The 19594-nt window shown below is 63.7% G+C and overlaps 1 protein-coding gene across 2 annotated transcripts in view; it reads left to right on the forward strand.

Annotated features, from left to right (window-relative positions):
• The window catches only part of RAI1 (retinoic acid induced 1), a 79584-nt gene that overhangs the window by 54727 nt on the left and 5263 nt on the right, over positions 1-19594 (forward strand). For both annotated transcript variants that reach the window (XM_039227389.1, XM_039227390.1), the window contains exons 2-3: positions 9839-15428; positions 19291-19384. In XM_039227389.1, the coding sequence (XP_039083320.1) occupies positions 9855-15428; positions 19291-19384 (5668 nt within the window). In that variant the 5' untranslated portion in view covers positions 9839-9854. The remainder of the gene's footprint in view (positions 1-9838; positions 15429-19290; positions 19385-19594) is intronic.

Raw genomic sequence — 19594 nt, forward strand, 5'->3', positions numbered from 1 at the left:
TGCGGGGACTGCGCGGGGCGCCGGGAGGGAAGCGCGGCCCTTTGATTGTGCCTTTCGGCCTCTGTCCTCCGCGTCCTCGCCCTTTCCGAGGAGCGGGGAGGGGGCTGCGGGCCGTACGCCCCGCCCTGCGCGCCCCTCGCGGCCGCCGCCGCGTCCCCGACGCAGCCCGGGCCTCATTTATCATCATCTTTGGTCAAGTGGAGTGTGCAAGGAACAGCTGCTTCACTCGGCTGACTTCCGAGGGCGGATACAGCGGGAATCAGGGAGATGAATGATGGGGGCTGGGGGGGGGCAGAGCCCCCCGGGGTCCCAGCGCTGGCAGGAGGGAGGCGCGGAGCGTCCAGCGCCGCCTCCGCCTCGTGGCGAGTGCAGCGCCCCCTTCCTTTCTCTCCCGGCGCCTCCAATTACCGCGGATCGCGGACTGGGGGCGCCCCGGGAGGGGGGCCGGGCGCGGAGAGGCACCTCTCGCCGGCGGAGGACGGGCGGGCGCGCTGCTGGCGGAGCCCGAGGTCGCCGTGACCTTGCTGGGGTCAGCGGGTTGGGCTGCGGAGGAGGCGGCGCGGCGTCTTTGGTGGCGCTTTCCGGATTGGCGCAGAGACAGGGAAACCAGGCGGGGGCGAGCGGGGGTGTGAGGGGGGAACACAAATAGAAGGTGAAATTTTACCTGCCCCTGAGGGAGTCCTGCGGATTTTCTCCCGGCAGCAGCAGGCGCTCTGCCTTTGTCTTACACGGCTGAAACATCTGTTGCAGAGGGGCGGCGAGGCCGCAAACAACCCCCACACACCCTGCGCGGCTCCCCCATCCCCTGCTCGGCCCTCGCCCGGCTCCCGGACTCGCGGCACGGCATTAACCCTGCTCGCGCTGGGGCGCCCGCCCGGCAGCCCCCCTGCCGCAGTACGCGCCTCCGTGCGGAGCTCCCTGCCCCCCCTCCCCCCGCCTCAGAATGGGTCCTAGCGGGGGCTGCCCGGTGGCCCTTCCCCGCTTGTAGTGGGTGCGCGCTACCCATCGGGGGCGGGGGGCGGTTGCGGAAAGGGTTAATGGCCTAGTCGCAGACCCTAATTGTCAGACCTGAGCCCCGCTTCGTTTCAATTACCCTAAGTAGAGACTGAATGCGCAATTAACGAAGTCAGCTTGCCAACTGGAAAGCCGTCCCCGCTTTCACATTGAGCAGAATACTCCACCAGCTGACTTGGACTAAGCAATTTCCTCCTCTCTCCCTTTCTCTCTCCCTCTCCCTCTCTCCCTCCCTCCCTCCCTCCCAACCCCCTCCCTCTTTTTCTCTCTCCTTAATAATAAAATTATACCAAGCAGTTTGCGGTGTGGCAGGCGGCCAGAAAAGCGTTTCTTTAAACGCCGCCGTCTCACAATTAGGCAGCAAGAGGATTTGACACGCCGTGGCGGCCTGACAGGCGGCTTCCTCCCCTGGGGGCTGGGGGGAGGGGGGCGCCAATTCCCTGGCTCCCCCGGGTGGAACGGGGCTGGGAGGGGCTGGCTTGCCGAGCCTCCCGGCTGTGGGATGCTGCGGAGAGGGGGTGCCACAGGCAGGGAAGGGAGAGGTTGTTCCCTCCTAGGCTGGGGAAGGGGGGCGCGACTGCATTCCCTGGCTCCTCTGGGGTGTCCAGCAGGAAGACCTTGACCCCTCCTCTCTTTGGCTTCCAGCTCTGAGTTCGTTTTCTGGGTGACCTAGGGGCACAGAGCTGTAGAGGGGTCTCAGCCATGCTGGGCCTCTCGGACAAGTCACTGGCCCTCTCTGGGCTTCTATTAATCCCTCTGCAAAAAAAGTGGGGGGGGGAGTTTGACCTAGAATATGCTCTGTAGAAAGTGACTTCTGGTGGTTCACTGCTGCTCGCAGCTGGCCTTGTTGGCGGGAGGCAGAGGGGGAGGTAGGCAGCCTCAGGTCAGGAACAAGCCAGAGACCCCTCTCCAGCTTGGGCCCCAAAGGCACGTGGGAGAGTGTCCGCACCGCCCCCCCTGCCCCCAGCAGCCATACAGGCAGCTAACAAATCGGGGTGACTTTGCAGGATTGCCGGGGATTGGTGCCATGACAACACAGGGCATCTGACCGTTGGCTGTGGCAGCCAGCCCACCTGTGAAGGAGGAGGGGCGACCACGGTAGTTGCCCTGCTTGCTCAGTCCTGCCTGTGGCTGCCTTGAGGCCATCCCTTCCATCTGGTGGGCCCCCACCTTTCCACGCAGTGGCCCCTTCCTTCCAGCCTCCCCTGACCACCTCCACTCCCCACCCCGCAGCCTCCTGGGTGCCTGTGGGCCTCAGGAGGGCAGGGGCCCTGCTGCTTTGTCGTCTGTATCCTCAGCACCCAGCTCTACCCCCACCCCACCGTAAGCCAAAAAGGGCTTGACACGAGAGGGGAGGGGCTGTGACCCAGGAATGGAGTACAGAGCTTTGTCTTTGCTTCCTGACTGGCTACTGCACGAGTCCTGGCTGGCCTTCAGGCCTGTCGTCCTCAGGCGTCTCTGGGCAGCATCCTTTAGAGCTGTGCTGAGGTTGAACAATGCACTCAACCCAGAGCAGAGCCCCTCACCCATCCCATCTGTCCATCTCTCCAGGCACTATTTAATTGGCACCTGCTGGGGACAGTCTCCGCGCTTAGGGCTTAGGACCCAACAGATGAAAAAGCCCCCTGCCCTCATCAGGCTGCATTCTAGTGAGGGAGGCACATGTACAGCAGCTCATTATACCATTAATTATGTAATTACCACGGTGGTAAGTGCCACTGAGGAATCCTGCAGGGACCCAGCAAAGGGCGGGGGGGCGGGGGAGCGGGCAGCAAGACCTCCTCATTTGGTGCCTGGGGTGGAATGCCCTGGAGGTTGTTAGCACCCCTGGGGGCCACAGCCGCCCCTCTGCTACGCCACTCCACAACATCGCCGTTTGTGTGCTGGTCTCAGGACTTCTCCCAGGGGCCAGGGAAAGTTCTGGGTGCTCCTGCTCTCATTCCTTCACACGGAGCTCCCGTGTGTGCCCTGGAGCACGTGCGAGATGCCCACATTCTCCCAACAAGGCCCTGGCTCTGCCCTCGCAAAGTTCCGTGTGCATCAGTTACACGGCGTTTGACCCCTGGGAGCCTGTCTCTTGAACTCGGGGGTGTTAAAACTTTTTACTTGGTTGATAGCATTTATGGAAACGCGAGAGTTCCCTTTTTATACGTATATAAAAACTACAACTCAGAAGCTCTGGCATCCTCACTTCCACAAGGCAGAAGTCTGCTGGGGTTCAGTGGGGCTCCCCCTGGCTTTGGGGCCAGGACTCTTAATTTGCCTCCCTCCCCAGCTGCTCACTTCACTCAGGTGTATTGCCTGCCAGACCCGAAGAAGGTTGCTCTTTGTCGAATGAGGAGGAGTGGCGATAAGCCCCCCATCCCCACCTAGCCCTTCTGCCATCGGCTGCTTGTTCTGGATATTTTCATAGGGTTAATGTGACATTTACACATTATTCATTCAACAAATATTTATTGTTCTGGGATGTGGGGATGTGGCCGTGAACAAAACCGGCCAAAATGCCTGCTTGCATGGAACTGTAGTTCTAGAGAGGAGAGACAGTCATAAAGCCTGCTAAGCCACATGGCGAACTGAAAGGAGGTGAGCACTTGATAGAAGTAGGTGAGAAGGAGACAGGGGGTGCTCTTCCAAGCACAGCGGTCCAGGAGGGGTACCGGGGAAAGTGATCTGAGCAAAGGCTTAGAGCCTAGGGAGCAAGCTCTATAGATAATCACACTGGTATTCCCAGCAGACGAAACAGCCAGTGCAAAGGCCCTGAGGCCCAGGGGGGTAAAAAGGTTTTCCCAAGGCCACAGAGTCAGTCAGCAGCCAGCAGGCCACTGACTTGGGGCCTTGGTGCTTTGACTTCCACAGGGACCCAATGGTCTCTTGGGGGCACATGGGACAAGCTAGGGTGAGAGGTTGGGCTCTCTCTCGCCACCTTTGCCTCCCCTCAAAGTCAGCAGACACACAGATCCTATGTCATCCACGTTGTGCAGTTGCCTACAAGGCCAGGAACTTCTCGGGGTTTGGTGGAAAGGATAGCAGAACAGCCTGGGACACCCTGCTGTGGGCCCCTGAATGTGTGGGCCACCAGACCCCAGGCCTCCTAGCTGTTTGCATCCCAGCAGTCAATACCCCCCATTTTTCCTTGCCCTCATTTTGACAGCCACGGGGAGAGGTGGTGATTTCGTTTTTCTTGAATGGCGAATAAAATGATCTAAAAACAATTACTGTCCACAAGAGATGGGTAAGTATGGAGCTGATCATATAGGTGAGCTCCCCCCACGCCCCGGGGTGCGGGCGGCTTTGGAATGCCAACCGCCCATCTGTTGCCAAATGCCATCTTGCTACCCCGAAGCTCCCCGCGGGGACGGCCAGCCGGCCATTGCCCTTCACCACCTGGACCGTGGGTCCCTTTGGCTCACGTGGCCCAGGTCTGTGGGCCTGTCGACCACTGCATCCCAGAAACGGCACCATGGGGTGCTGGGGTGTGGGTGCAGAGCGGGGCTGGGCCTCAGAAGTCAGACACCCACGCTGATGCTGCCCAGGCACTGGGCTGTGGGACTTCCGCAGGTGAGTCTTCCCGGAAATACTACGGCTTCTAACTGGGCCTGGGGCTTCCAGGACTTAGCACACTCCACAGGCCCTGCCTTTGCCCCAGGGTGGGGCGACCTCCTGGCGTGTTAGGGGGTGAGAACCTCAAGTGCCTTAGGAGGGTCTCCGAGGCCTTTGCAGCTGGGTCCTTGGCATAGACAGTGTTGGTGGGCTTTGAGGGAAGGCTTTCCAAACGCCTGGAGAGCGCAGAAGTCCCATTTAGACTTCCTCCGAAGAGCCCTGGGGTCCGCGCCTCACCTGGGCTCCAAGCCTGGCTGGGGGCCCACCTGCCGTCTGGCGAGCGCGCCGAGGCAGCGTCCCAGCTTCTTGCCCTTCTTGCCTCTTAACATTCAGGACCTCCAGCCACCAGGTCCTCCCCCTCAAGGCCTTGCAAAGGGGTACAGCGGACTCCCATAGGGTTCTCCCAAGAGCACGCACGGATGCCCACAAGGAGAAGGGGTGCCCCCCAAGTGTGTTGGGGGGCTGCCCACACAAGGTGGTCTCGAGGGTCCATTCTCTCAGGAGGGGCTGCCTTGCCCTCTGGGACTCTTTCTGCCCCAGGCTCGTTCCCCTGTGCGCCTGGCAGCGCTCTTCCAGCTGGCTCGAGTCCCTCCCTCCCAAGAGCCCCCGGGCCAAGGACCCTCACCTGTCCCAGGGGCCTGCAGGGGCTGGGCTGTTTGTCTGTCCACTCCTTGGAAGCCCGCCCATTCCCCTGTTCAAGCCAGGCCCTTAGGATTCAAAATAGACCCCACAGGACAGCAGGAAACCTGGCTAGTGATTTATCATTTTAATCAAGGCTTCCTGTTTAGTATTCATTACCCGCCCCAGATGGGGAGGCTTGAGGTGGGTCCTACGTTCTTCATTCCTCCCTGGACACCCCCGGCCTCATCCCCAGCCTCCTGACCCAGGTAACTTCCCCCTTCCTAGTTCCCAGGCCTTGAGTGGGTTGGGTTTGTACATTTTCCCCTGCAGCTACAAATCAGGAAACGGGTCATAAAACAACCTTGGATAAGTGAGTGGGATGGAACGCGGCCTCAGAGCCGCTGCTGGGGAACAGAATGCTTCCTTCTCTCTCTCTCTCCTTCCTCCCTCTCTTCCTCTCCATCTCCCCACCCTTCCCCCCTTCCCTTCTCCCACCACCCCTCGCACTCAGGAAAACCTCCAGCCACAGCCTCCCAGCTGGGCTCCATCAGGTCTGCTGTGGGGGCCGTGGCCGCTCTGGCCCACACTGTGCCCGTGTCCCTGACCAGGGGCCTGTGCTGGGGAACTGGAGGGGCTGTGGGCCCAGCGACCTCTCTCTGGGGCTGCCCAGGGACAGCAGTTACCATGATCATGGGCGGCCCGTGAGCACCACTGCTCATGAGTGGACCTCCCTAAGGGGGAATCTGGCTCCCTGAATAGAAGGGGGGGGTCCTGACCTGGTTTTCAGGGCCTCCCATGCTGCAGAGGGGACCTCTGTCCTTCCCTTGCGGTGCCTTCTTGCTGTCACTCTCCAGGATGTCTTCCTCTAGGTGGGAGTTCTCTTGGCGTGGGGTCCAAAGGAGGGAGCGTGCACCTGTGGTCTGGTCGCAGGACCTGCTGCAGGCATCCCGCAAAAGGGACTTCGCTGTGGGTGGGCTCAAAGGGAGCTTCTTGCCCTCCGAGCCGCACCTTTAGGGCAGAATAGTCAAAGCATGAACAGAGCAAACCTGTGCAGAGTAAGCACCCGTGGACCTATAATGCCTTTGGTGGGGAGCAGACAGGGCTGGGCTCATCTCCCCCCACCCCTCCAATTTCATGGCTGCGGAGATGGAGCACTGGAGCGCGGAGGAGCAGTGAGGCCCATTGCTGTGCTAAAGGCCTGGGGCCCTGGCTGCAAGGGCCAGGGCCCTGAACCAGCTTTGTGCTGTGTGTGGCCTTGAGAGCATGCCTGTCCCTGAGCCTGCTCTGTTCCCTGCTCACTGTTTCCCAGTGGCCCGGGAAGCCAACTTTCAGGAGTTGTCATAAGGGACTTGTGTCATAAGCCTCGCGCCTGGGGCCTGGAGGACATTCAGGACTGACCTCCTTCCCCTCGAGAACTTCAGAGATCAGGCCTTGACCAAGTGTCTGCAGCAAGGATGGGGGTGGGAGGCTGGGCTGGCCCAGAAGGAGCCCCAAGAGGATGTGTTGGGGGGCGCCCGACCCCCACCCCATCTCCCTCCTGCTGAACCTGCAGAGGCCAAACCCCCAGTCTGCCCCCCATTGCCGCCACTTGCCTTCCCCGGGTTCAGAGGTCCACCATCTCTGCCAAAGGGGCCTCTTTCTGCCCCCTCCTGGTGCCACCCACCCCGCCTGCTGCCTGCCTCTCTCTCCCTCCTTGTCCTTTCCTAGTGCTCTTGAAAAGTAATCATAATCATAATAATTAATAACAACAGAGCCCGTGGCAGGCCCAAGGCAGCTCTTAAAGAGGCAGAGCCCCATTTTCTCCTGGCAGATCTGGCGGACCTTGTTGGCTCTGAGAGATGGGCTTTGATGCCATGCCTTTGTTCCTGCAGCCCTCCCTCTCCCCCCTCCCGCCGCCCGGGGTTGGAGGGTGGTGTTGGGGTGAGCATTTTTGCCTGCGTTCTCCATCAGGCACTGGGCTTCTCGTATTTTAATTGAACTGTCTTTTCTTAGAGATAGATGCTTTCACCGCATCCAGCTGCTCATGTACTGGGAAGCCCCCCTTTAATACAGCTTGGCTAAATTAAAAGACGCAGCAGCTGGACTGATTAAAGGGGGTGGGGGGAGAATGCTGGTCATAGTACTCTCTCTTTTTAAGTAATGTTCCTGGTGATGCATTTTGGAGAATGTGAAGAAAAATAAAAAATAAAAAAATAAAAAAAAGCTGTAGAAATGTTAATGATATCCACAGGACACTCAGCAGGAAATGGGAGCGATCTGGGACTAATAAAAGCCGAAATGTAATTTGTGCAGATATACGAGGCGCAGCCTCCGGAGCGGGCCTGGGTTTGCGCGTTTCGGGCTCATAAACACCAGCCGGGGAGGCAGAGCGCCGTGCGATGTCCTCAGGAGCAGGCCTGCCAGCCGGTGACACCCGAATGGAAGTGACGGCCACCAGCCGGGTTGCGTATCTTCTCATCTCCTCTGCCCGAGCGTGGAAGGGGGCCGCCTGCCCTGTGGCCCTCTGGCCGGCAGCCTTCTCTGCGGAGGTCGGGTCAGGAGGCACCTGGCTGCCTCCCCGGCTGAGAGCCACCAAGCCAGAACCAAGTGATACCCCCCGCGCCTCTGGGTTGGCGTCTCACAGCAGGCACCTCCTGTAATGTTTGATCCGAGCCACCAGGGATGGGAGTGAAGTGGGTCAGGAGGGCGGGCGCATTTCTCCTTGTTGGGGATGCCTGTGATCAATCCAGGGCGAGACGGGACGCGGGGCACAGGGATGTTTGCCAGGGGGCCTCCGGGCTTTGAAGGGCCTGGTTGGGGGGACAGGGGCTCACCTTGGGGGACGCTGGTCCCCTCTGCAGCCCAGGTGCTCTGTCCCCGATCAGGGCCAGCTGACTGCCGGGGTCAGGGGAGGTGGGCCTGGGCTGTGCTAACCAGGCTCCTGGGGGCTTCTGGCTGCCCCAGACAGGCCCTGCTCAGCTGGCTGGAGCCCCTCCCCGGGTCCCCACACTGACAGTGGGATCCAGGGCCAGAGCAGAGGAGTGAGCCAGACCTCCTGGGGGAGCCCCCACCCCCACTCCCCATAGCTCTCTTTCTTCTCACATCTGTGTGTCTGTCTAGCTCTTCTCTGTGTCTCCTTATTCCTTTCTCGCCCCTCCTAAAACTATGGGATCTTGTGGCCCCAGGCAGGCCACCCCTTCCTCTTCCGGTGTTGGGAATGAAGGGCTGGGAACTGGAAAGTCCCGGGTGCCCCCGTGGGGGCCTGGGCCTTTCTTTCTGCCTCTTGGCTCACCCACCAGCGGCATGGTTGTGGGTAAATCCCTATCCCCCCGGGCCTCTGGCTGAATGCCGGACTCCTTGTGATTTCTCTTGAGCCTGGAATGTTCCTCGCTCCTCCCTCCATCCCTCCCACTTTTGAGAGTCTTCTGGGGTGACCTGGCCCCCAGTCAGTTAGGGGGACCTTTAGCCTTGGACGCTTCAGGCCAGCCTGTGTTTGTGTGCCCAGCTGCTCTGCCCTGAAGGGCCCTCTTTCTCCGGGGTCATTTCCTGATCCAAGATCCTGCTTTGGGGCTGGCTAGACCTCCCCAGGGGCACAAGACAAGCCCCTAAAATCATAAACAGATGGGCTCTTGGCCTGGTGCACCCTAGACCTGACCCTGCAGAGTCGGAGACGGGAGGGGCCCACCAGGAGGGCCAGGGCTGCGTCACACCCAGCTGTGGGGCGCTCCTCTGTGGTCAAGGGACTGCGGCTGTGTCCCCCATTAGCATGCACTCCCTCACTCTGGGCCACGTAATCTGTTTACGCACCTATGATATCAAAAACAGGAGGCAGGTGCCGCTGTCCTGCGTTACCGGGAGTCAGAGAAGGGGACGTTTTATGCCTACAATGGCTCCACAGCCCCTAATCGACGTCTGCTAGAAGGAACAGACAGATTCCAGATGGCATGGCAGTGATAGAGGAGGTGTGTGTGTGCACGCGCGTGCGTGCGGGCTGTGCGCGCGCCTCTGTGCGTCTGTGTGTGTGTGTGTGTGTGTGTGTGTGTGTGCATGCGCGCTCTCCACAGGCCTTGGTGAGTAGCTTCTCTGGGCAGGGGCAAACCTCCCTTGGTCCCCGCATGGCTGGGTCATGCTTGAACACTGCCGCGTTGGGACTGGATTGCAGGACCCAGCTGGCCCCGGGGGGACTGGGGAGTGGGATCGCTCTGCTAAATGATTTCACGCCGCCGTCGTTGGGGGGCGGGGGGGACCAGGGGGCGTGGAGGGGAGGAGCTGGCTGGGAGCAGGGTGGGGTGGCGTCTCCCAGCCGGCGACCTGGCGCTGGGCAGCGGGTCTGCCCCTCCCGCAGCGGTGGCCGTCCTTGGCAAGGCTCAGCTGGCAGCAGGCGATGTCAGAGCGGGAATCACAGAGCACACCTCCCTGAGACAGAAGTTGTCAATATGTGCACAGCTGGTGGGGAGGCTCAGGCAAAGGGGAGACCATTAAGAGCTGCAGGGAGAGGGCAGGGCAGGAGAGGGGTGGGGGCAGGCTTTCTGAGGGGAAGGGAAATGGCCCGTCTGAATCGCTCTCCCTTCCTCCCCCCTCCCGTCCCCGCCCCCCCTCCCTCTCTCCCTTTTTCTTTTCACAGATAACCAGCCCGAGTCATGCAGTCTTTTCGAGAAAGGTGTGGTTTCCATGGCAAACAACAGAACTACCAGCAGACCTCACAGGAGACATCTCGCCTGGAGAATTACAGACAGGCGAGCCAGGCCGGGCTGAGCTGTGACCGGCAGCGGCTGCTGGCCAAGGGCTATTACAGCCCGCAGCCGTACCCGGGCTACGAGGGCGGCGCGGGCACGCCCGCCACCACCGCGCGGGGCAGCAAGGGGCTGCCCTCCCAGCAGCCCCTGCAGGGCAGGCCGGCCTTCTCAGGCTACGGCGTGCAGGACGGCAGCCCGTACCCCGGCCGCTACTCGGGTGAGGAGAGCCTGCAGGCCTGGGGGGCCCCCCAGCCACCGCCCCCCCAGCCACAGCCCCTGCCAGGGGGGGTGGGCAAATATGACGACAGCTTGATGAAAAAGGCCGCGGTGCCCCCCGGCCGCCAGTACCCAGAGCAGGGCGCCCAGCTGCCCTTTCGGACTCACCCCCTGCACGTCCAGCAGCAGTTGCCGCAGCCCCAGCAGCCCCTGGCGTACCCCAAACTCCAAAGGCAGAAGCTGCCTAGCGACATGGCCTCGCCTCTGCCCTTCCCCCAGGGCAGCCACTTCCCCCAGCACACGCAGTCCTTCCCCGCCTCCTCCACCTACTCCTCCCCGGGCCAGGGCGGCCAGGGCGGCGGCGGCGGCCAGGGCGCCCACTCCTACAAGAGCTGCACCGCGCCCTCTGCCCAGCCCCACGACAGGCCGCTGACCGCCACCGCCGGCCTGGCCCCAGGGCAGCGGGTCCAGAACCTTCACGCCTACCAGTCCGGCCGCCTCAGCTACGACCAACAGAAGCAGCAGCAGCAACAGCAGCAGCAGCAACAGCAGCAGCAGCAACAGCAGCAGCAGCAGCAGCAGGCGGCCCTTCAGAGCCGGCACCACGCCCAGGAAACCCTCCACTACCAAAACCTCGCCAAGTACCAACACTACGCACAGCAAGGCCCCGGCTATTGCCAGCCAGACGCGGCCGTCAGGACCCCGGAGCAGTACTACCAGACCTTCAGCCCCAGCTCCAGCCACTCACCCGCCCGCTCCGTGGGCCGCTCCCCCTCCTACAGCTCCACCCCGTCGCCACTGATGCCAAACCTGGAGAACTTTCCCTACAACCAGCAGCCGCTCGGCGCCGGGGCCTTCCCCGCCGGCATCGCCGACCACAGCCACTTCATGCCCCTGCTCAACCCTTCCCCGACCGACGCTGCCAGCTCGGTGGACGCCCAGGCGGGCAACTGCAAGGCGCTGCAGAAGGACAAGCTGCCTGAGAACCTGCTGTCGGACCTCAGCCTGCAGAGCCTCACGGCCTTGACCTCGCAGGTGGAGAACATCTCCAACACCGTCCAGCAGCTGCTGCTCTCCAAGGCGGCCGTGCCGCAGAAGAAGGGCGTCAAGAGCCTGGTGTCCAGGACCCCGGAACAGCACAAAAGCCAGCACTGCAGCCCCGAGGGCAGCGGCTACTCGGCCGAGCCGGCGGGCACGCCGCTGTCCGAGCCGCTGAGCAGCACGCCGCAGTCCACGCACGCCGAGCCGCCGGAGGCCGACTACCTGAGCGGCTCCGAGGACCCGCTGGAGCGCAGCTTCCTCTACTGCAACCAGGCCCGGGGCAGCCCTGCCAGGGTCAACAGCAACTCGAAGGCCAAGCCCGAGTCCGTGTCGACCTGCTCCGTGACGTCGCCCGACGACATGTCCACCAAGTCCGACGACTCCTTCCAGAGTCTGCACAGCAGCCTGCCGCTCGACAGCTTCTCCAAGTTTGTGGCGGGCGAGCGGGACTGCCCGCGCTTGCTGCTCAGCGCCCTGGCCCAGGAGGACCTGGCGTCCGAGATCCTGGGGCTGCAGGAGGCCATCGGCGAGAAGGCCGACAAAGCGTGGCCCGAGGCGCCTGGCCTGGCCAAGGACGCCGGCAAGCCGCCCTTCTCGCTGGAGAACCACAGCGCCTGCCTGGACTCCGTGGCCAAGAACGCGTGGCCCCGGCCGGGGGAGCCGGAGGCCCTGCCCGAGTCCTTGCAGCTGGACAAGGGCGGCGGCGCCAAGGACTTCAGCCCGGGGCTGTTTGAAGACCCTTCCGTGGGCTTCGCCACCCCCGACCCCAAGAAGACCGCCGGTCCCCTCTCCTTCAGCAGCAAGCCCACCCTGGGGGCTGCCGTGTCGGACCCTGCTGCCGCCGCAGCCTTTGACTGCTTCCCGGACACGACGGCCGCTGGCTCCGCGGACAGCGCCAACCCCTTTGCCTGGCCCGAGGAAAACCTGGGAGATGCCTGTCCCCGGTGGGGCCTGCACCCCAGCGAGCTCACCAAGGGCCTGGAGCCGGGCGGGAAGGCCTCGGACGGGGCGGGCAAGGAGAACGCCCTCGAGGCTTCGGCCTGCCCCGGCTTTCAGGAGGAGGAGCCCCCCGGGGAGAAGGCCTCGGGGCCTCGGGACTCCGAGCAGGAGGAGGCGGGCGGGGTGAAGGAGGAGGTGGGCGGGCTGCTGCAGTGCCCCGAGGTGGGCAAGGCGGACCGCTGGCTGGATGAGGGCCGGCACTGCTGCTCCGCGGCTGACTTCGGGGACCTGCCCCTGCTGCCGCCCACCGGGAGGAAGGACGACCTAGAGGCCGAGGAGGAGTACTCCTCCCTGTGTGAGCTCCTGGGCAGCCCCGAGCAGAGGCCCGGCATGCAGGACCCGCTGTCGCCCAAGGCCCCGCTGATGTGCACCAAGGAGGAGGTGGAGGAGGTGCTGGACCCCAAGACCGGCTGGGGCTCCCCGTGCCACCTCTCAGGGGACTCTGTCATCTTGCTGGGCCCGACCGTGGGCGCCGAGTCGAAGGTCCAGAGCTGGTTTGAGTCTTCCCTGTCCCACATGAAGCCAGGCGAAGAAGGACCTGACGGGGTGCTGGCTCCGGGGGACCCGGCCACCCTGGCCCCAGACGCCTCCCTGGCCCAGAAGCCAAACAAGCCCGCCGTGCCCGAGGCGCCCATCGCTAAGAAAGAGCCTGTGCCGCGCGGCAAAAGTTTACGGAGCCGGCGGGTGCACCGGGGGCTGCCCGAGGCCGAGGACTCCCCGTGCAGGGCGCCCGTGCTGCCCAAGGACCTCCTGCTCCCCGAGTCCTGCACGGGGCCCCCCCAGGGACAGATGGAAGGAGCGGGAGCCCCGGGTCGGGGGGCGTCAGAAGGGCTCCCCAGGATGTGCACACGCTCCTTCACAGCCCTGAGCGAGCCCCGCACACCTGGGCCCCCGGGCCTCACCACCACCCCCGCGCCCCCAGACAAACTGGGGGGCAAGCAGCGAGCCGCCTTCAAGTCTGGCAAGCGGGTGGGCAAGCCGTCACCCAAGGCGGCATCCAGCCCCAGCAACCCGGCCGCCCTGCCCGTGGCCTCCGACAGCAGCCCCATGGGCTCCAAGACCAAGGAAACAGACTCGCCCGGCACCCCAGGCAAGGACCAGCGCTCAATGATTCTGCGGTCCCGCACAAAAACCCAGGAAGTGTTCCACCCCAAGAGACGGCGGCCCTCGGAGAGCCGGCTCCCTAACTGCCGTGCCGCCAAGAAGCTCCTGGCCAACAACCACCTGCCTGCCACGTTCAAGGTCGCCGGCAGCCCCCAGAAGGAGGGCAGGGCCAGCCAGCGGGCAAGGGTCCCCAAGCCCGGGGTAGGGAGCAAGCTCTCCGATCGGCCCCTCCACGCGCTCAAAAGGAAGTCGGCCTTCATGGCGCCCGTCCCCACCAAGAAGCGGAACCTGGTTTTGCGCAGCGGCGGCGGGGGGGACGTGAAGGAGGAGGGAGCCGAGGACTCCTCCACCCTCTTCAAGAGGATGTCTTCCCCCAAGAAGGCCAAGCCCGCCAAGGGAAACGGGGAGCCCACCGTGAAGCCCCCGCCCCCGGAGACCCCGGACTCCTGCCTGAAGCTCGCCTCTCGGGCGGCCTTCCAGGGGGCCATGAAGACCAAGGTGCTGCCGCCCCGGAAAGGCCGGGGCCTGAAGCTGGAGGCCATCGTGCAGAAGATCACCTCGCCCAGCCTGAAGAAGTTTGCGTGCAAAGCGCCAGGGGCCCCTCCCGGTAATCCTCTGAGCCCGCCTCTCCCTGAGAAGGACCGAGGGCTCAAGAGCGCGGGGGGCAGCCCGGTGGGGGCAGGCGAAGGTCTCTTAAACGTGGGCATCGGGCAAAAGCTCCCGGCCGCTCCGGGGGCCGAGCCGTTATGCAGAAATCCGACCAACAGATCCTTAAAAGGCAAACTCCTGAACAGTAAGAAACTGTCCTCGACCGACTGTTTCAAAACTGAGGCCTTCACGTCCCCGGAGGCCCTGCTGCCCGGGGCGACTGCCCTGGCGCCTAAGAAGAGAAGCCGGAAAGGCAGGGCCGGAGCCCTCGGACTCCCCAAAGGGCCCCTGGAGAAGCGGCCCCACCTCGGCCCGGCTCTGCTCCTGGCTCCCCGAGACAGGGCCAGTGGCACTCAGGGGGGCGGTGAGGACAGTTCTGGCGGAGGAGGCAAGAAGCCAAAGACGGAGGAGCTGGGCCTGGCCTCCCAGTCCCCGGAGGGCCGGCCCTGCCAGCCCCAGACAAGGGCGCAGAAGCAGCCGGGCCCTGCCAACTACGGCAGCTACTCCAAGCGAAAGCGCCTCACTCGGGGCCGGGCCAAGAACCCAGCCTCCGCCCCCTGTAAGGGGCGTGCCAAGCGGCGGCGGCAGCAGCAGGTGCTGCCCCTGGATCCCGCGGAGCCTGAAATCCGCCTCAAGTACATTTCCTCCTGCAAGCGGCTTCGAGCCGACAGCCGCACCCCGGCCTTCTCGCCCTTCGTGCGGGTGGAGAAGCGAGACGCGTTCACCACCGTCTGCACTGTTGTCAACTCCCCGGGGGAGGAGCCCAAGCCCCACAGGAAGCCTTCCTCCTCCGCCTCCTCCTCCTCCTCCTCCTCGTGCTCGTTCTCCTTGGATGCGACCGGGGCCTCCCTGGCCACGCTCCCTGGAGGCTCTGTCCTGCAGCCGCGACCCTCCCTGCCCCTGTCCTCCACCATGCGTCTGGGGCCCGTGGTTTCCAAGGCCCTGAGTACCTCCTGCCTTGTTTGCTGCCTCTGCCAAAACCCGGCCAACTTCAAGGACCTCGGGGACCTCTGTGGGCCCTACTACCCCGAACACTGCCTCCCCAAGAAGAAGCCAAAACTCAAGGAGAAGGTGCGGCCGGAGGGCGCCTGTGAGGAGGCCTCGCCGCCCCTCGAGAGAACGCTCAAAGACCTCGAATGTGCCGCTGCCGCCGCCCCCGGAAGAGCCCCGAGGCCCGACGGCCCTGCCGACCCCGCCAAGCCGGGCTCGCTGCGCACCAGCGCCCGGGGCCTGTCCCGGCGGCTGCAGAGCTGTTACTGCTGCGACGGTCGGGGGGACGGGGGCGAGGAGGCGGCCCCGGCGGACAGGAGCCGCAAGCACGAGTGCAGCAAGGAGCCGCCGGCCGAGCCCGGCGGGGACACCCAGGAGCACTGGGTGCACGAGGCCTGCGCCGTGTGGACGGGCGGGGTCTACCTGGTAGCCGGGAAGCTCTTTGGGCTGCAGGAGGCCATGAAGGTGGCCGTGGACATGGTAAGAGGCCAGCCCAGCTGCGGTGGGGGAGCCCGGGGTCCACAGCCCAGGCGGGCAGGCGGGCAGGCTGTCGGGAAGCCCCCTCACCCCTCCAGCGTCACGGGTTGGCCCAAACACATGCACGGTCACAAATTCCCATGTGGGGATTTTGGGGTGCAGTGGAGGCCGAGGCAGGACATGCTCGTCCACCCCTGTCCGGACGTCCGGCTTCAGCCCCTCAGCACCCAGACCATAGCAACCCCCGCCCCCCCACGCACCTGACACCTTACGGCTCCAGTCCCCCCCACCCGGCTCCCAGTCCACCTGGCCCCAGCTTATGACATCACCCCCAAATGCAAGCGGCCTCCCAGAATTGAACCTCTGGGCAGCCTAGAAAATCAGGTGCCCCCCTTCCAGCACCTGTGTCCTTGGCTTCTCCGCGGAGGCTGGGCTGAGGGAAGGGGCCTCTCAGTGGGTGGTTGGGATGTGCCCCTCGGGCAGGGTGATCTGGGAACCCTCGTGAACGGTCAGAAAAATGCCCCTTGAGGACCTCCAGCCAGTGAGGTCCGCGAGCAAGAACTCAGGCTGGCTCTCTGGGTCCGATCCCAGCACAGCCCCCCACGTGCCGGGTGACTGTGGCACGGGGCTCCGCCCCTCTGTGCCCCCGCGTTCGCATCTCTGATGCGGGCAGGGTGGGCACAGAGCCCGAGTGAGTTCAGGCCCGCGAAGCTGTGAGAGCCGTGCCCGCCCGAGCGCTCCCTGACCGTCCTGTGCTAGGACTAGCGAGGGCGGCCGGCCCACGCCACGCTGGCGGTGATGCCCTGGGTCCGGCTTCCAGGGGACCTTGCCCCCCACGGCCCCTTCCGAGGGCTGCAGGCGCCCGAGTGAGCAGACAGCCGGGCGGCCTCTTGGGGCCCCCTCGGGCCTGTCTGGCGGTCGTCAGCGGAACGTGCCTGGGACATGGTGGCGGGGCCAGCGTTCTGTTCCTCCCCCCACTCTGCCCACCCCCCAGGGCCCGCCCCCTCCCGCCACCTATGGCACCCCAGCCCCCGTGCCCGAGGGCCTCCGCCTCCCCTTGTTTCCTGCACCAGACCTTACGCAGCCCTGGGCCACAGAGACCTCTCCAGGCCCAGGCGTCCGGCCCAGCAGCGGCCTCCAGCCTGACTGAGGAAACCCCAGTTCCCAACAGGACACCTACGACTTTCCGTGTCCTCCTCTCTCTCTCTCTCTCTCTCTCTCTCTCTTTCTCTCTCACTGGCTCCTGGCTCCTTCCCAACAGGCCTGAAATAGGCTCAAGTCTCTCCCATCATTAAAAAGCAATACCCTCAGTAATACTCCCTCCTCCAGCGCGCACGCCCCACCAGCCCCCGCACCCAGGGCCTCCCTGCCTCCTTGGCTCTGGCCTGGCTGTGCTGCTTCTCTGAGCCAGGGCCCGATCCAGTCTTTTCCAAATCACCTGCACCCATCGCGGTGGGTTAAACAAGCCCCAGCCCGTTCCAGGTGCTCTGGCCTCACCTCACGTACTTGCGTAAAAGTCCTGTTGGGCCGACGAGGAAGCCGGGGTCAGAGTGGTGCCGTGCCCTCCTGGTCCACGTCGCTGTTGAGGGCTGGAGCAGGAAGTCGGTCCTGTCGGCCCATTGCTGCCTGCTGTGCCCTATGCCAAAAATGGCGTGGTGGCCTTCCGCCACGGGGGGCGGCCCTGGGAAGGTCAGGACGGGGCTGCGGCCAGGACACACACCGGCACAGGCACAGACCTGGTTCAAATCTCAGCTCCACTGCGGGCGGGTTCTGTGACACCAGCAAGTCACTGGCCTCTGGGAGCCTCGGGAGGCCAAGCCCGGCTGGAGGGCTGCAGGGATGCGGGACTGGGGGGAAGGTGGGGGGGTCGGTCTTCCCTCCCAGGCCCGCAGTCAGGGCCCTGCGCCTCCGGGCTCCGGGCCCCAGCACGCCTGTCCGTGCCTTGGCCCCACTTTTGCTCTCTGGGGACAGAACCTCCACGTGGGCCCTCTTCTCTGTCCCCTCCCGGGTACCCCCACACAGCCTGCTGTCCCTGACCCCTGCCATGCCCGCCCCCTGGGACCTTGGCTTCTCAGTCTGCCCAGAGTCTGCCCCTCGCCTGAACTGCCACGGACCCCATTCCTATCCAGGCGAGGCCCGGCCGTGGGAGGCCCAGAAGGTGGGCGTACGCCTGACTCGGTGCTAGTAGGAAGCCGGTGGGTTCCAGTTTGGGCCCCTCTCCACCAGCCTGGGCTCCTTGGTCAGGTTCACAAGCCCTGCTGGGGGAGAGAGGATCAGAGCCGGGGGGCAAGGGTCTGAAGGCCCCAAGGCCTCTGTCCCTTGATTTCTTCGTGTCTGCAATGCCACTCAGCGGTTGTTGGGGGGCTGCAGGGGGCGTGGCGTGAGGCTGCTCTTCTGCCTGTTACCCTTTAGCCAACAAAACACCCGAGGGCGCGGCCCTGGTCTGGGCCCCCAGTCCTGCCTTATTCCCTCTTTGTGGGCCAGAAATTGAGGGAATTTGGGGCCCCACGGTCCCAGGAGGTCTCAGCCTTGACCGCAAGGACACTGCGCGTCTAAAGGCATTCTATGAAAACCTGATGTTCCAGAATATACCCAGCCCCCCTCCCTGCACCTCCCCACTTGCAGTTTGACGCCAGAGGGAGCACTCGCAGGCATTTTCCCAGCCAAGTGGTCTTCCCCAGATGCTGGGGGTGGGATCTCTCTCTTAGTCCTGGGACCTGGCCTGGAGCCCACCCCTGCCCCGAGCAGTATGGGGTGGTGATCGCCAGCCTGTGCTCCAGCCAGGCAGCTGGGCTCAAGGCCCCGCTCAACCACTTAAGAGCTGTGTGCCCTCAGGCAGTTTACTCAGCCTCTCTGAGCTCTCCCTTGGTAACCTGGGTAGAATTACGATAATGTCAACATCAGGTCATGGGGAGGCTGCTTCCAGGCACTTGGGGCACATCATTAGCTGTCATTACCTATTGCTGGCTTTGCACTGGGGCGTGGCCCTGCCCTCCTGTATGTACTCCCCAGCCCACACAGTGAGGCCTCTGGTTTTGCTTCGCCTCCCTGGCATTGCCCACCTGTCCTGGCCATGTCCCTGTTCAGACAACGGGGCCGGGCATGGGGCAGAGCGGGCGGGCCGCTGTGCTGCCCCGCATGAGATTTCCATCAACTCATCCCGTCAGGACCGGCCACGGCCTCACCTCCACGGATCTAGTGAGGGTGAATGGCCCATCAAAGGGCGGGACAGTTTCTTTCTGGGTAGGAAACAGCGCTTATTGCCTTCACTCGTGCCTGGAGTGGAAGCCTCAGTTTCACTGTCTAGGAAGTGGGGTTCCTGAAAGTTACCTGCCTCAAGGGCTGTTGGGAGGAACCAGTGCGTAAGGCCATACCCAGTGCCTTGCCCACAGAAACCCGCTCAGCACGGGCTGGTTGCCACAGCTGTAGGGTGACTGGCCTCATGAGTTCTTGTGTGCTGGGCACACGGCGTCTCTTTTTTAATCTTTACAGCTGTCCCATAAGGGAAGCAATGTCCCCGCTGCGCTGACGGGACATGGAGAGTTTGAGTTAGCGGTGGAGGTCACCCAGGGCAGAATGGTGTGCTGGGATTTGAACCCAGGTCTGTGTGGTGCCAAGACCCTGATATTTCTCCACGAGGTTAGACATTTCCCTGCCCCAAGAGGGTCCCCTCGTCCAAAGCTGGAATTCTGCCGCAGATTCAGCCCTGGGGACGCCTGCGCCCCATACTGAGCCTCCTTCCCACCGATGTCAGGGGGCATTTCGGGGGGAAAGGAGGTGGGGTCTGTGAGGGGGCCTGTCTGTAAAGCCCGCGTGCCAGGGCCCTCAGACATAGACTCACCCGTCTTCCCTCTCTCCTCACCAGACCTGTTCCAGCTGCCAAGAAGCCGGGGCCACCATCGGGTGCTGTCACAAAGGATGCACCCACACCTACCATTACCCGTGTGCCAGCGATGCGGGTAAGAGCCAGCCCAAGGGGACAGGAAGGCCCTGGAGGCCACCTGAGCAGCCCGGGGGGCACTGGGCACCACCGCTCCTTGAACCCCGTCCCATTTGACCCCTTGGCTTCCCTCCCCTCCTGCCCCAGCGAATCCTTTATTTTCTCTGCTCTCTCTCTCTCTCTCCGGGGACCTGTGATGGACAAGCTAAGGCCACAGAGATGAACCAGT

Source organism: Hyaena hyaena, unplaced genomic scaffold, assembly GCF_003009895.1.
Source record: "Hyaena hyaena isolate Hyena2069 unplaced genomic scaffold, ASM300989v1 scaffold_27, whole genome shotgun sequence".
NCBI lineage: Eukaryota > Metazoa > Chordata > Mammalia > Carnivora > Hyaenidae > Hyaena > Hyaena hyaena.